Source organism: Bos javanicus, chromosome 28 (assembly GCF_032452875.1).
Source record: "Bos javanicus breed banteng chromosome 28, ARS-OSU_banteng_1.0, whole genome shotgun sequence".
Lineage (NCBI taxonomy): Eukaryota > Metazoa > Chordata > Mammalia > Artiodactyla > Bovidae > Bos > Bos javanicus.
The window spans coordinates 37,486,004-37,502,183 of NC_083895.1; the positions used below are offsets into that span (position 1 = coordinate 37,486,004).

The following is a 16,180-nucleotide window of genomic DNA, read 5'->3' on the forward strand; positions in this document are numbered from 1 at the left end:
CCACAGATTCCTAGAAATGGAGAGCATGGCATGCCATGCAGGGCCACACAAGAAGCACCAGGGTGAGTCAAAAGGCAGAGGAAACAAGTAGAAAAAGTGGGCAAGAACCTTTACTATGGAGTCATTGGGAAAGGTAAGGCATGCGTGTGTGCGAGCTCAGTTGCTTCAGTCGTGTTCGACTCTGTGACCCTATGGAATATAGCCTACCGGGCTCCTCTGTCCATGGGATTCTCCAGGCAAGAATACTTGAATGGTTGCTGTGCCCTCCTCCAGGGGATCTTCCTGACCCAGGTATTGAACCGGTGTCTCTTAAGTCTCCTGTATTGGCAGGCGGCTTCTCTACCATTAGCGCCACCTGGAAAGCCCCAGAGGTAAGGCAGGACAGGGTGAACAGACAGGACTGGCTGAAGTGAAGTGGTGTCGCTCAGTGTGTCCGACACTTTGTGACCCTATGGGCTGTAGCCGACCAGGCTTCTCCATCTATGGGATTTTCCAGGCAAGAATACTGGAGTGGGTTTTTGAATAATTTCAGCAAGCTCTGGGGTATAGGAGCTGTCTCTAGTTCTCTATACCCGGCACTGGGGTGATGAGGGCAGATGGACAGACTGAGGAGTACAAGAACCAGATAAACGAGGTGGTTGGGGTATGGGCTTTGCATTGGTTGGTTTGCATTTGAAAGGTGCACTTGCAGCTGGGTCCTTTGCTAGCTCTAGGAAATGGCTAGATCTTGGAGGGGCAGTATTTGAAGGACCAGCAAGATCCCAGATGTCAAAACTTCAAAACATACAGGAAATAAAAAGACACGACTTGTATGCATGGACAGAGGAAACTTGTAAAGTCGAGTGACATAGTTCAGGCTGGTTTGGGGAGTGAGAGAGAGGAGGAGACTGTGGCATGATTGACTTTGGAGATGACTAGGGCCACAGCAGGGAGAACAGAGATATGAGGTGCCTTCTGCTGGCTAGCATTCTGATCTTCAGCATTTCACAACCATCTGCCCCATTCATTAGACAGACTTTAAAAAAATTGAGATAAAATTCACACACCATAAAATTCATCCTTTCAAAGTATGCAGTTCAGTGGTTTCTAGTATACTCACAAAGTCGCCCCACCATTACCACTCTCCAATCCTAGAACATTTTCATCCCCAGAGAAGGAAACTCTGTGCCCACTGGCAGTTACTCACCCCCTCCCACTATATCCCTGGAAATAATCTAATTTCTAATCTAATTTCTGTCTCTATGGATTTGCCTGTTACAGGCAATTCATATAAATAGAATCATGTATTATGTGGTCTTTTGTGTCTGACTTCTTTCATTTAGTGTATCTTCATGTTGTAGCATGGATCAGTCATTCATTCTTTTTTATGACAATAAAATTCTAATGTGTTCTATACCACACATTTGTTTTTCTGTTTATCAGATGATGGCCATTTGGGTTGTTTCTATTTTTTGGCTGTTACAGATAATGTTGCTCTGAGCATTTGTGTATGTTTTTGTGAATATGGATTTTCAATTCTCTTGGATATGTATCCAGGAGTGGAATTTCTGAGTCTTATGATAACTCTATGTTTAACACTTTGAGAAACTGCCATTCTGTTTTCCAAAGTGACCATACCATTTACATTTCTACAAGCAATGTGTAAGTGTGCCAATGTCTTCACATCCTTGTTAGCACTCGTTTTTGGTGTTTTGTTTAATATCCATCCTAATGAAATGCTATCTTATTGTGATTTTGATTTGCATCTACCTAACACTTGCCACGAAAATACTGAGGATTGTAAGAAGCTACTATGAATGATTATAGTCCAACAAATGAGATAACCTAGAAGAAATGAATCACTTTCAAAAACGTACAACTGAACAGACCAATTACTAATAAGAATGTTGAATCAGTAATAAAAAAATTGCCAACATAGAAGAGTCCAGGACCAGATGGCTTCACTGATGGATTCTACTGAACATCTAAAAAAGAATGAACACAAATCCTTCTCAAAATATTCCAAAACATTGAAGAGGAGGGGAGGCCAGCATCATCCTCATACCAAAGCCAGACAGAGACAGTATAAGCAAAGAGAGTTACAAGCCACTATCCTTGATACACATAAATGCACAAGAATCCTGTAATATTTTGCTACAAAATATTTGAACATTTGGAAAGGCCCCGTGGAAGAAACGGCAGGTGGTTTGGGAAAGCTGAGTAGGAAAGGGGAAGGTGGAGAAGGGCGTCCCAGCAGAGGGAACAGCACTGAGCAAAAGTGGGGTCCTTGTGTTCTTGGAACACGGTACATGGTTTTAAAAAAACTTATTTATTGCTGCGCTGAGCCTCGTGGCTGTGCATGGGCTTCCTCTAGTTGTGGCGAGAGGGGGCTGCGCTTTAGCTGAGGTGCTCAGGCTTCCTGCGGTGGCTTTTCTTGTGGAGCACGGACTCTAGACACACGGGCTTCAGTAGTTGCAGCACACGGGCTCAGTGGTTGTGGCTTGTGGGATCTAGAGTGAAGGCTGTGTAACTGTGGCACCTGGGCTTGGTTGCTCTGTGGTATGTGGAGTCTCTCCAGACCAGAGATCAAACCTGTGTCCCCTGCATTGACAGATGGACTCTTAACCACTGGACCACCAGGGAAGCCAGCACATGTTTTGACGTGCCTGCAGCCTGGGCTTCATGTTGGGTAATGATGGAAATAAGGCTAAAAAGGTAAAACCTTAGGCAAGACCTAAGAAAAATTTGTTCATATAAATTTGGAATGGATGGAGAGAGAGGTGGAAAAAGAAGGCAGGACAAAAGTTTATAGTGAAAAAAAAAGTGAACAATCACAGAGTAAAGTCACATGAGCCACAGTGTTCTGGGAAAGGAGCACTGGGCTGGGAGCCCTGTTCCAGAGTGAAGTCACACGAGCCACAGTGTTCTGGGGAAGGAGCCCTGGGCTGGGAGCCCTGTTCCAGAGTGAAGTCACACGAGCCACAGTGTTCTGGGGAAGGAGCCCTGGGCTGGGAGCCCTGTCCTAGCTCTCTTGCTTCCTAGTGTACGACCTCGAGCAAGTTCTCATTCAGCTCTGTTGCTCAGTCTCTTCATTTGTAAAATGAGGGTGAGCATGGAGAGTTGAGGCTTGTTGGGAGGGTGAAATGAGAGAGAGGAACCCAGGTGCTCTCTAAGCTGTGAAGGGCTGTCACTCATGGAGCATTCCTTTTTTTGTACCTACACCCTGAGATGGAAAGTTACGGGCTGGGCTAGTGTTTAGCTGGGGATGGAGGGTGGAAATCATTTGGTGCAAGTGCTGCCTGTTTGCTAATAAATGGGCTGTGTGGCACCCGAAAATGGGAAAACCGACCCTAAACAGAGAAAAGATGTGATAATTCAGGCCCATGATTCCGGTTCCCTCATTTTATGCTTTCTTAAAGAATGATGAGCTTAACTCTGAAGCTGTCATTCAAATCCAGCAAAGCCATTCTGCACTCAATTAACTTAATATGAAAGCTATAGTGGGCCATTAATCTACTGGGAGCAGCAGTTTTTGATAAAACACCTAAATTAAATTCTCCAAGTTAGGAAAAAAAGAGGGAATTGTTCCCTTTAGTATCACTTGAATACAGAGTTAGTTATTCAGTTCAAACAGCAGAGCAGGCTCTGACTTCTAAGAAGCTCTGAATATATCAGGCAGAAATTCGCTTAATAGTTTCTCAGCAGAAATTTGTAGGACTGTGAGTTAGGTAACATCTAGTTGCCCAGAGATTTTTAGATGAGCCAGTCTGACTTGGCTAATGGTATCGCTTATAAAAATTGGGACAGTGTTACAGTTAACCCCTCCCCTTCCTCTTTGAGCTTTATGATCCCAGTTGTGGCCCCCAACCCACAATCTACATCCTCGTGTCAACACTTTGTGGGATTGTGGTCAGAGCTGAGTGAGAAAACGTGTGCTCAAGTCTACGAGGGAATCCAGTTGTCTGGGTTCTGTTCTCTTCCCTCATAGAAGGGCATGTGCTCTGGAGTCTGGGTTTAAACACAGGGATTCTAGGAGACTCCCCAGGGATTCAATGGCTAAGACTTTAAGCTTCCAGTGCAGGGGGCCTGGGTTCGATCAGGGAACTCAATCCCACAGGCTGCAACTTAGAATTTGCATTGCCACAACTAAAGATCCTGCGTATTGCAACAAAGATCAATAACCCCATTTGCCGCAACTAAGCTCCGGTGCAGCCAGAGAAAGAAAGTCAGTGATTCTAAACTGCTGTGCACTTGACCCAGGTAGAACCCGGGGGCTTGTGGAAAGGGGATATGGTCTGGAGATGGGATGGGGCAGAGAATTTGGGGTTTGAAGGACAGCTGAAGAATAGCAAGAAAAATTTTTTTCTCTCCACTGATGGGATGGAAAACTGTGGAGTTGCTCCTTGGGCAACTGCTCCTCAAACTCCAGGTGCCATATATTTTTGGTTTTACAGCTCAGAATAATGCCAGCCCGAGCCCCCCACATGCCCGATTCACGTCCTGCCTAGGGTTCTCTCTCCTCCTGATTGCTCAAGAATCCCTGGGGAGCACTCTGGTCTTAAGGAACCCCTGATGTTGCCCCTGGTGGCCAGACGGGGTCACTGTTGGCAGCCATCAGGATTGTAAGCCAAGCAAGGATGGTTGACAGCTGACCTCAGAAGCCTCTGAGTCCAGGTAGAGAGAGCCCTAGACAGAGATTTCTTGTTTAGCTGTGGGTGAACCTCACTGGATTTCTCTGAGGCTCATCAGGGTTCATTGCCTCGGTGACAAACCCATTCTTCCCCAGGTTATGGCTGTTCCCCAGGCTACCAGAGGCCTGAATGTATATCCTCCAACATCTGGACCACATGTTTCTCTTTCTTAGGGGTCAGGAAACATCCCCTTCTCACAAAGCTTCATTTTCCCCATTTCCCTGACAAGGGCTCCTGACTCTATGCAGCCCCGCATCTTACACCACTTTCCCACCTCCACCCCGCCGCGCCTTAATGAGACTGGACCCTTTCTAAAGGTTGTATTCCAGTCCCCCTATCTCACAGCAAAGACAATAATATTTAATGAACTCTTGCCACGTACCAGGAACTGTCCAAGCCCCGTCTATATACACTCTCATCGATGTCTCAAAGCAACCCTGTGAGGCCCTCATTTTACAGATGAGGAAATATAGTAGAGCCAAGGTAATTCAAGTTGCCTAAGGTTCCTATGAAGCATAAGATGGAGCCGAATTTAAACACATCTACACACATACACAACTTAAATATTTATTGGTGCCTTTTCATGTATATAGGATTATTCACTAATTTTCAGAGACATTATGCTATTCACCCAAGGGCTTACTACAAATTGATAATGCTTTGAAGCATTTGGTTTCTCTGCAGGCTCTAACTGGCTCATCTGAATTCTATTCAGCACTGAGTCTTTTCTGTCTGGGCAGAAGTAGGGAGAATGGTAGTTAAGTGCTCTAGAAATAGGTTTCATAATGAGTGGCAACTGGTGATCTTCTAAGACCTCATGCTCCCTGGACCTTCCCCCGTGAATCCCATAGGCACCTCTACCTCCACTCGTTCAAAACCCAATGCTCCTCTTCCCCCACCTGCTTCATCACCTGGCTGTCAAAGGCAGAAACTTGGCTGTCATTCTGGTCTCTTTTCTGCTCACTACTAATCCCCAAACCTGCCAAGTTATAAAGATTCAACCTCCTCAATATTCTTGGAATCTACACCCCTTCTCCTCATCATCCTGACCATGTCTTAACTTTGACCCCATTTCTCTTTGTCTAGCTTTCTGTTTTGCAAACATTCATGCTTGTTCCTGTTAAGTTCATTTCCAGCAATGTAGCTAAGTCAATCTTTGAAAAGTTCCAACAGCATCCTGCTTTCCTGCTTAAAGCCTTTCAGTGGCTTTCATCACTCTTTGGTAAAGTACTGAAATTGATTAGTCAGTGTTTTTGGGTTTCCTAAATGGCCTTATCTGTTTCTGCATCTTTACCTCTTGCTCCCTCCCCACAAGAGCTTCCTTCCAGCCATTCTGTGAGAAATGTTCCAACTCCCTTTTGCCTCTGGGCCTCTGCGCCTGAGCTTCCTCTGCTAGAACAGCCCCTCCTTGGCCTCTCTTGTTTGAATCCCTTGAGTCCACCTGGCATTAACTTAGATGCCCTCCAGAGAATTTCTCTGCTCTCTCTGGCTCCCCAGCACCCTGTCCATACCGCACAGCTCCATGCACCATTAGCTGTTGTGTTCCCCCTTCAAGGCAGTGAACTCTCCGAGGATGGGGACTGTGTCTTGCTCGTTGCTGTTTTTACATCCCCTAGCAGCAGCCAGGCTGCCAGCCGACAGGGTGACCTCATGAAAAATTAGGAAAAGGTGCCGGCTTTTCAAGTTGCTGCACTGGCATCTACCAGGAAGCTGTCACAACATCTGTACATACTGATGGTGATCATGGGTGACTGTGCCCCCTGCAGTTGTGCAATGCACAGCTCCTGCTTGTGCAACGTGGAGCTGGCACAAGGGAGGCACTGTACATGTGTGCTAAATAAATGTGTTTTTTGTGCCCAAATGTGTTACTTAAAGTGTTAAAAATCCTGCCTCTTGCAGTGACTAGCCTGGCCACATTTCTGGAGCTGTGTAACTGCTCACAGATATGCTTCCAAGAGGAAACCCAGCTCCTGCCATTTCTCTTCAGCATGGGAGAACTGAGCAGGAGTCTTGAGCAGAGGCTCGGACGTGATTCCAGAGCAGCCTGGCAGTTCGATCCCTGGGTTGGGAAGATCCCCTGGAGAAGGTCATGGCAACCCACTCCAGTATTCCTGTCTGGAGAAGCCCACGGACAGAGGAGCCTGGCGGGCTACAGTCCATGGGGTTGCAAAGAGTCGGACACGACTAAATGATTTAGTAAACACACACATGGGATGAAAGAGGGGGTGGTCTCCATTTTCCACGGAGGGAAAACTAAGACCTAGGGAGGTGAGAACGTGTCGTGGGCTAGACAGAGAGTCAGGAGCAAAGCCAGGCAGAACGCTCAGCTCCCCTCCCGGCCTGGGGCAGCTGAAACTCCCAGATCCAACAAGAGTGGGGCTGGACTCCTAGGACTGGGGGTCTCGGTGTCTTTTAAGCATGAGGGCTGCAGGCCGGCAGTCCTGGAAGGTGGTGTCTCAGTTCTGAGTGGTGGCCCCAGGCCGGGCAGGTGTGGGTACATCCTTGTGATAGGAGGGCAAAGCTGGAAGGGGTCTTTCCCCCTGATCTGCAGGTAAGAGAACTGAGGGATGGCTGGGGGCACACACAGCTGGGTACATTTCTAGCTAATGGCAGCACCTGCTGTGCTCTGGCCTCTTCATTCTAAGCCCAGTGCTCCCCAAGCCAGAATGTTACAGAATGGTTTATTTTTTTTTTTTTTTAATTTTAAATTGTGGTAGGGGCCTTCCCTGGTGGTTCAGTGGGTAAGACTCCGAGCTCCCAATGGAGGGGGCACAGGTTTGACCCCTGCTGGGGAACTAAGATCCTGCATCCTACAGGCCACATGGCAAGGCCAAAAAGAAGGTAAAAAAAACCCCAGCAAATGCATGGTGGTTTTGAACTGTGGTGTTGGAGAAGACTCTTGAGAGTCCCTTGGACTGCAAGCAGATCCAACCTGTCCATCCTAAAGGAAATCAGTCCTGATTATTCATTGGAAGGACTGATGCTGAAGCTGAAATTCCAATACTTTGGCCACCTGATGCGAAGAACCAATTCATTGGAAAAGACTCTGATGCTGGGAAAAATTGAAGGTGGGAGAAGAAGGGGACGGCAGAGGATGAAATGGTTGGATGGCATCACCCACGCGATGGACATGAGTTTGACAAAAGGCTCTGGGAGTTGGTGAAGGACAGGGAGGCCTGGTGTGCTGAAGTCCATGGAGTTGCAAAGAGTCAGACGCGACTGAGCAACTGAACTGAACTGATACAGCTTCAGACTGACCATTTTAACTACTGTAAGGGAATAGTTCAGTGACACTGAGCACACTCATGGTGCTTTGCTACCGTCACCGCTGCCCACCTCCAGAGATTTGCTTTCTTCCCACATTGAAACTCTGGCCCATGAAACAATAACCTCTCATTTCACCCTGCCGCTAGCCCCTGGCGGCCACCACTTTCTACTCTGTGAATTTAGCTACTCTAAGTGCAATCCGTGGAGTATAAATGAAATCATACAACGCTTTTCCTTTTGTGTCTGCTTATTCACTTAGCATTAACATCTTTAAGTTTCAACCACGTTGTCGTTTGTGTCAGAATTTCCTCCCTTTTTAAGACTGAACAATATTCCTTTTATGTATATACTGTGTTTTGTTTATCTGTGTATCCATTGATGGACATTTGTGTTATTTCCATGTCTTGGCTATTGTGAACCATGCTGTTATGAACATGGGTGTGCAAATATTTGTTTGAATTCATGCTTTCAATTCTTTTGGGTATACATCTAGCATTGGCCTTGCTGGACCGTATGTAATTGTGCATTTAATTTTTTTAATGGAATTGCTGTACTATTTTCCACAGAAGCTGCACCATTTCACAGTCCCACCAACATTGCATAAGGGTTTCAATTTCCCCATATTCTTGCCAGCACTTGTTATTATCGTATTTCTTTTAATTTAAAAACAATAGCTATCCAGATAGGTGTGAAGAGGTATCTCTTTGTGGCTGGTCCATTTTTCAGACTATAAGTTCAGCTTTTCTTCTGGTCTTCAGTGTTTTCCTGTTGTTCAGCTGTCTTTACATCATTTCTGAGAGATGAGGTTCACTCTCCCCTTTAACAGATGGAGAAAGGAGACCTTGGAACCCACCTTAGAAGTGGGAATGGCTATGATCCCCCTTTGTTCTGCGTGCAGTGCAGGCCCTTGCCGTGCCTGCTGAACAGGCCCGTGCGAGGTCATCCTGGACTGGAACTCGGGCCATAGGAGAAAGCGAAGCTGACTTGGTTGGGGCCCCACCTCTGCAGTGGGGTCCTCTGGAGTATGAGACCATTTGATACTTGCTGCCTCAGGGCCAAAGGTGCTTGTGGTTGTTTTTACTGGGATAGAAGAAAAAAGACTTGAGTTCTGGCTGAGGGTTTCCATGGCAGATTCACATGATTACAGTTTGAATCTATCCCAGATTCAGAGAAGGAACAGAAGCAACCTTTGAAGATTTCAGAGCTTCCTTTAGGGTAAGATGGGAGTTCCCTGAGGTCCAGTGGTTAGGACTCGGTGCTTTCACTGCCCTGGCTGGAGAACTAAGGTCCCACAAGCTGCTTGTAAACAGACCCAGAATCCGTGCCACTGAGCATCAAGGGTGCCCCCTCCTGGACTGACTGAGAACTGCTTATGTCTGCATTTTGACGGTGCTAATGCCCCCGGCAAGAATACACAGAAGAACTGTACAAAAAAAGATCTTCACGACCCAGATAATCACGATGGTGTGATCACTGACCTAGAGCCAGACATCCTGGAATGTGAAGTCAAGTGGGCCTTAGAAAGCATCACTATGAACAAAGCTAGTGGAGGTGATGGAATTCCAGTTGAGCTATTTCAAATCCTGAAAGATGATGCTGTGAAAGTGCTGCACTCAATATGCCAGCAAATTTGGAAAACTCAGCAGTGGCCACAGGACTGGAAAAGGTCAGTTTTCATTCCAATCCCAAAGAAAGGCAATGCCAAAGAATGCTTAAACTACCTCACAATTGCACTCATCTCACATGCTAGTAAAGTAATGCTCAAATTTTCTAAGCCAGGCTTCAGCAGTATGTGAACCGTGAACTTCCAGTTATTCAAGCTGGTTTTAGAAAAGGCAGAGGACCCAGAGATCAAATTGCCAACATCCGCCGGATCATGGAAAAAGCAAGAGAGTTCCAGAAAAACATCTATTTCTGTTTTATTGAGTATGCCAAAGCCTTTGACTGTGTGGATCACAATAAACTGTGGAAAATTCTGAAGGCGATGGGAATACCAGATCACCTGACCTGCCTCTTCAGAAATCTATATGCAGGTCAGGAAGCAACAGTTAGAATTGGACATGGAACAACAGACTGGTTCCAAATAGGAAAAGGAGTACATCAAGGCTGACAAGTACATCAAGGTGACAAGTATATTGTCACCCTGCTTATTTAACTTATATGCAGAGTACATCACAAGCACAAGCTGGAATCATATGCAGATGACACCACCCTTATGGCAGAAAGTGAAGTGGAACTAAAAAGCCTCTTGATGAAGGTGAAAGAGGAGAGTGAAAAAGTTGGCTTTAAACTCAACATTCAGAAAACGAAGATCATGGCATCTGGTCCCATCACTTCATGGGAAATAGATGGGGAAACAGTGGAAACAGGGTCAGACTTTGTTTTTTGGGGCTCCAAAATCACTGCAGATGGTGACTGCAGCCATGAAATTAAAAGACACTTACTCTTGGAAGGAAAGTTATGACCAACCTAGATAGCATATTCAAAAGCAGAGACATTACTTTGCCAACAAAGGTCCGTCTAGTCAAGGCTATGGTTTTTCCAGTGGTCATGTATGGATGTGAGAATTGGACTGTGAAGAAAGCTGAGTGCCGAAGAATTGATGCTTTTGAACTGTAGTGTTGGAGAAGACTCTTGAGAGTCCCTTGGACTGCAAGGAGATCCAACCAGTCCATTCTGAAGGAGATCAGCCCTGGGATTTCTTTGGAGGGAATGATGCTGAAGCTGAAACTCCAGTACTTTGGCCTCCTCATGCGAAGAGTTGACTCATTGGAAAAGACTCTGATGCTGGGAGGGATTGGGGGCAGGAGGAGAAGGGGACGACAGAGGATGAGATGGCTGGATGGCATCACTAACTCAATGGATGTGAGTCTGAGTGAACTCCGGGAGTTGGTGATGGACAGGGAGGCCTGGCGTGCTGCGATTCATGGGGTCACAAAGAGTCGGACATGACTAAGCGACTGAACTGAACTGAGCTGAATGCCACCCACTCCAGTATTCTTGGAGAATTTCATGGACCGAGGAGACTGACAGGCTACAGTCCATGGGATGGCAAAAGTCGCAAAGACATGACTGAGCGCCGAAAACTTTCACCTTTTTCACTTCCGATGAAAATAAAATCTTTAGCTAACACCATGGTGCTCAAAATGTACCTGGTACAGTTATAAGTGATATATATTAGTTTCATAGTAACTTCATAACAACTTTATGAGGTAGGGACCGTTATTATGTCCATTTTTCTTTTGACAAAATGGAGGCCCAGGTTGATTAACTAACTTGTCCGCTGTTACACAGCTGGTAGATGAAGTTGAGATCTGAACCCAGGCAGCGTGGCTCCAGAATCAGGCTTTGAGAAATTTGAAGAAAAGATCAAGGTCAGAGGCCTGATTTAGTATAAGACATTGCTTTTCCAAAGCACTTCATCGTTTAGAGTGTTTTATATGTTTCATTTAATCTTTATAATAACTCAGTGAGGCAGACACTCACATCATTCTTATTTTGACGGAGGTAAACACTGAGGCCTGGAGGCATTCAGGGACTTTCAGAAGAAAGCTGGCATAGAGTGTTGATGAAGGTTGGAGAAAAGGGATCCCGGGCACTGTTGGCGAGGTATAAATTGATGCAGCCACTATGGCAAACGTTATGGAGATTCCTCAAAAAAATTAAAAATAAAGCTAACATATGACCCAGCAATCTTCCTTCTCGGTATATATCGAAAGGAAATAAAATCAGGCTATTAAAGCGATATCTGTACTCTCATGTTTACTGCAACATTATTCACAGTAGTAGCCAAGCTACAGAGACAACATAAGCATATGTCAACGGATGAATAAAGACCACACACACACACACACACATATGTATATATACACACATATACATACATGGACCTTTAGAGGTTATGCTAAGTGAAAAAAAAGACAAAGGAAAATACTACACAATTTCACTTATATGTGAAATCTAAAAATGTCAAACCCATAGAAACAAAGAGTAAAATGGTGGTTTCCAGGGCTTGGTGGCAGGAGTGGCGGGGTGAGGAGGAGTTAGAAGTTGATCAAAAGGTACAAAGTTAGAAGGTGAATAAATTCTGGGGATGCTTCCCTGGTGGCTCAGAGGTTAAAGCGTCTGCTTGCAATGCAGGAGACCTGGGTTCGATCCCTGGGTTGGGAAGATCCCCTGGAGAAGGAAATGGCAACCTACTCCAGTATTCTTGCCTGGAGAAGAATCCCATAGACGGAGGAGCCTGGTGGGCTACAGTCCATGGGGTCACAAAGAGTCGGACACGACTGAGTGACTTAACTTTTGATTCACAGCTTAGTGACTGTAGTCAACAATAATGTGTTATATCCTTCTAAGTTGCCTAGAATGAAAGTGAAAAAGTGAGTCACTCAGTGGTGTCTGACTCTTTGGGACCCCATGGACTGTAGCTCACCAGGCTCTTCTGTCCATGGAATTCTCCAGGCAAGAATACTGGAATGGGTAACCATTCCCTTCTCCAGGGGTCTTCCCAACCCAGGGATCCAACCCAGGTCTCCCACATTGCAGGCAGGTTCCTTACCATCTGAGCCACCAGGGATCTCAAATGTTCTTGCCACAAAAAAGAAATGGTAACTATGTGACTGATGAATGAGTTAGCCAATGCTATGGTGATCATCATTTTGCAATATATTAAGTATCTCAACATCAGCACATAGAACACTTTAAGCTTATTTGTGTACATCAATTATATGTCAAAAAAAGAGAAAGAAACACAAGAAGAGAAAAAGACCCCAGAAGCCCTCCTGGAGCTGCTGCTGACCCTGATCCCACATCAGTCTCTCTCCATAATCGAGGCTGGGCGGCAGGGCTGGCTTCCTGCTTGCAGCCTCGGCCGTGTCGTCACCTCTGAGTACCCTCTGTCCTGCTGCCTGGCATTTCTGAGCTGATCTGGCTGCATGTCCATCACAGCTGGTTTGAGTTGGTGGACACCTCTGCACAGAGGGGAGTTTGCAGAATGGTGGGGAGCTTGGTGGCCCTTGAACAAAGGGCAGGGAGAAGCTCAGAGGCCCATTGGGCTGGGAAAGAAAGTGGGTGGAAGGGGTGCTCCTTAAGGGCCAAGGGATTTGCCTTTTGTCCTGCAGGTACTGGGAGCCACTGAAGGCTTCTGAGGAAGACAATGGCAAAACCAGGGCTGGACTTTGGGAGGCTGCATTTAGTCCCTGTGTGACCCACGGCCTGCGTCCTCCCCTAGCTGAGTTCCCAAAGCCTGTCTTCCTACTTTGCATGTGACATCCTTCTATCACTGACTGTGGCTATCTCTCAAGGGCTGTCAACTCTCAAAGGTCACTGGCCCCTGAAGAGATTTCGTTGTTTAATCTCCAAGTCATGTCTGACTCTTTTGCGACCTATGGACTGTAGCCCACCAGGCTCCTCTGTCCATTGTATTTCCCAGTCAAGAATACTGGAGTGCGTTGCCATTTCCTTCTCCAGGGGATCTTCCCGACCCAGGGATCAAACCCGCGCCTCCTGTGTTGGCAGGTGGATTCTTTACTACTGAGCCACCAGGGAAGCCCTCCTTGTGGGGCAGAAGTATCTGTGTTCTGTCTGTAGTCTAGTGACTGAAAAGCCCATGCTGGGAAACTGTGGTGGCAGGTATTGTGTTGTTCTTAGTACCAGGAACTGAAATTAGGTTTTTTCTCCACCCCCCGCCCCCACCCTGCCCCCTGCCTCTTCTGGATTCCTCCCTCTTCTTTCCCTGGAAAAACTCCTGTTGATCTTTCCAGACCCAGTGGGGTGCTCGGTCTCCTGTGGTGGCTCCTGACTCCCTCACAGAATGTGAGTGCTGCAGCCCCTAAACTCCAAGACTTGTTGAGTCTCTGTTCTCCTTATGTTACAGATATTTATTTGTCTTATTCTCCCAGCTACGCTCTGACTGTCATGAGGGACTGGTCTCGTCTTTGCTCTCTCTATATTCAGCCCAGAGCCTGGCAGGGTTAAATACTTAATGGGGTGCAGTCGTTCAAGCATATGTATCACCTGCTGACTGACGCATATGTATGCTAGGCACTGGAATGCAGAAATGAATAGACCAAAGAAAATTCCCCTCCCGCCACCCTGGCACTCTCAGTCTATGTGACCTCCACTTCTATAAATACTTTCTGAGGGACTTCCCGCAGCCTTCCTCAGATCTGGGAGATGTTGTGTTTTGAGAATGGACTTTGACCACTTGAAGAGGAGAAGCTCTTTCTTTAAGGATGAGGACCATTTGCCTTGTATCCTGCAAATGCCAAAAGAACACAGGTCTCTGGCATTGGTAGGTTGTAGTTGCGTGCTATGCAGGTATTGGATGGACTTTGGAGTAGATTTGGACTTTGGGTAAGATTTTTCTTAAGGCTTGGGCCAAGGCAATCGCTGGACCTGTGCAATGAGAACACTGCCAGTTCCAAGACTTCTCTACAAAAGGACTGGATGGGGCCTGACTTGATGCAGTCAGACTACAAAATAATCAGTTTTAATTCTAGACCGTGCTTCAGAGGTCTTCCTCGCTCTGTGCACTTTCCCAGCTCCAGGACTTCCTTTTGAGTTTTAGAAGCAGCAACTTGCAGATGTCCAACCTGCCTAGAGAAAAACGAAAAGACATGCTGGTGAAAGGGGCGTCGTGGCAGACGTGGTGGCTCTGCGGGGACAGTTACTGAAGCGCCTTCTTCCCGCCCTCCAACACACTCACCCACCAGCTGTCAAGGCCTCAGGAAACGGAAGAGAAAGGGAACGGGAACCGGGACTCCAGAGTTTCCCATAACTCATCCTCTGGTAGCAGGGAGTATAGGTCCCTGCCAGGCTTGCCCACTGACCCATCCAGGCAAAGCAATGTCCTTCTTGGGAACTCAGTTTCCACATGAGTAACATGAGGAGGGATGAGTAACGGGATGGCCTTAAGGGCTCTTGTGGCTTTTTGTAGGAAATAGCAGGGGCTCTGGTACCAGATACACCTGATTTTATTTATATTTTTATTGATTTATTTTTTAAAATTTTGGCTCCACTGAGTCTTCATTGTGGCATGCAGGCCTTTTCTCTAGTTGGGGTGTGGGCTTAGTGGCTCCATGGCAGGTGGGATCTTAGTTCCCTGACCGGGGATCGGACTCCCATCCCCTGCACTGGAAGGCAGATTCTTAATCACTGGACCACCAGGGAAGTCCCTGAAAATACCCGATTTTAAAGCTTGGGAAGTGGGCACAGTGGTGAACATGCTCTCTCTTCCTTTCCAGTACGTCGATCCAAGGCAGCTGACGAGGAGAGGAGCCGCCGAGCCCAGCGCGCCCGGGACGAGTACCAGCGTCACTCGCTCCGCGCCATCCAGAAGGGCACTGTTGCCGGACTCAGCTCCAGGTTCCGAGAGCTCGGCCAGAGCCACGAGCAGGAGGCGAGACTCCACCACCACCTCCCAGGCCCGGGGCCGCTTTCACCCCTGGCCGTGCCTGGCAGGTGGGTCGTGGTGTTGTTTGAGACCTTTGATTATGGCCAACATGCCCTTAATAAGAAATCTTGAAGACATTAATTTTATACTCGGGCAACTATTATCTACAACAGAGATTCCCCAAAGTGGGACCACTGGATTAAGGGCTACATGTATTTATAGTATTGATAGTTAAGGTCAATTTATCCTCCACAGAGATGGTACCAGTGAACACTCTTATTCTTTAGCCTTGCCAGCAGTATGTTGTCAGATTTTTGTTTTTTGTGAGAAATAACATCTCAGTGAAAGTTTAAACCTGCATTTCTTCTTCTTCTTCTTTTTTTTTTTTAAAAACCTGCATTTCTATTTATGCATGAGGTGAAGTATTTTGTATATGTTTAAGGATTTTTGATATTTCCGTACCTGTCTCTTTCCTGCCTCTTCTTTGTGTTATTGGTCTTTTTGTCATCTATTTTTTTGTTTATTGCTATTCAGTCACTAAGTCGTGTCCAACTCTTTGCAACTCCATGGACTATGGCACACCAGGCTCCTCTGTCTTCCACTATGTCCCAGAGTTTGTTTAAATTCACGTCCACTGAGTCAGTGATGCTGTCTAACCATCTCATCCTCTGCCATTCCCTTCTTTTGCCTTCAATCTTTCCCAGCATTAGGATCATTTCCAATGAATCAGCTCTTCACATCAGGTGGCCAATATATTGGAGCTTCAGCTTCAGCAACAGCCCTTCCAATGAATAGTCAGGGCTGATTTATTTTTAGGAATTCTTAAAATATAGGAGAAAAGATTCTCTTC

The 16,180-nt window shown here is 46.4% G+C and overlaps 1 protein-coding gene across 2 annotated transcripts in view; it reads left to right on the top strand.

The window, feature by feature from the left end:
- The window catches only part of SH2D4B (SH2 domain containing 4B), an 85,598-nt gene that overhangs the window by 40,322 nt on the left and 29,096 nt on the right, over positions 1–16,180 (top strand). For both annotated transcript variants that reach the window (XM_061405511.1, XM_061405512.1), the window contains exon 5: positions 15,182–15,398. In XM_061405511.1, coding sequence (XP_061261495.1) covers positions 15,182–15,398 — 217 coding nt within the window. The remainder of the gene's footprint in view (positions 1–15,181; positions 15,399–16,180) is intronic.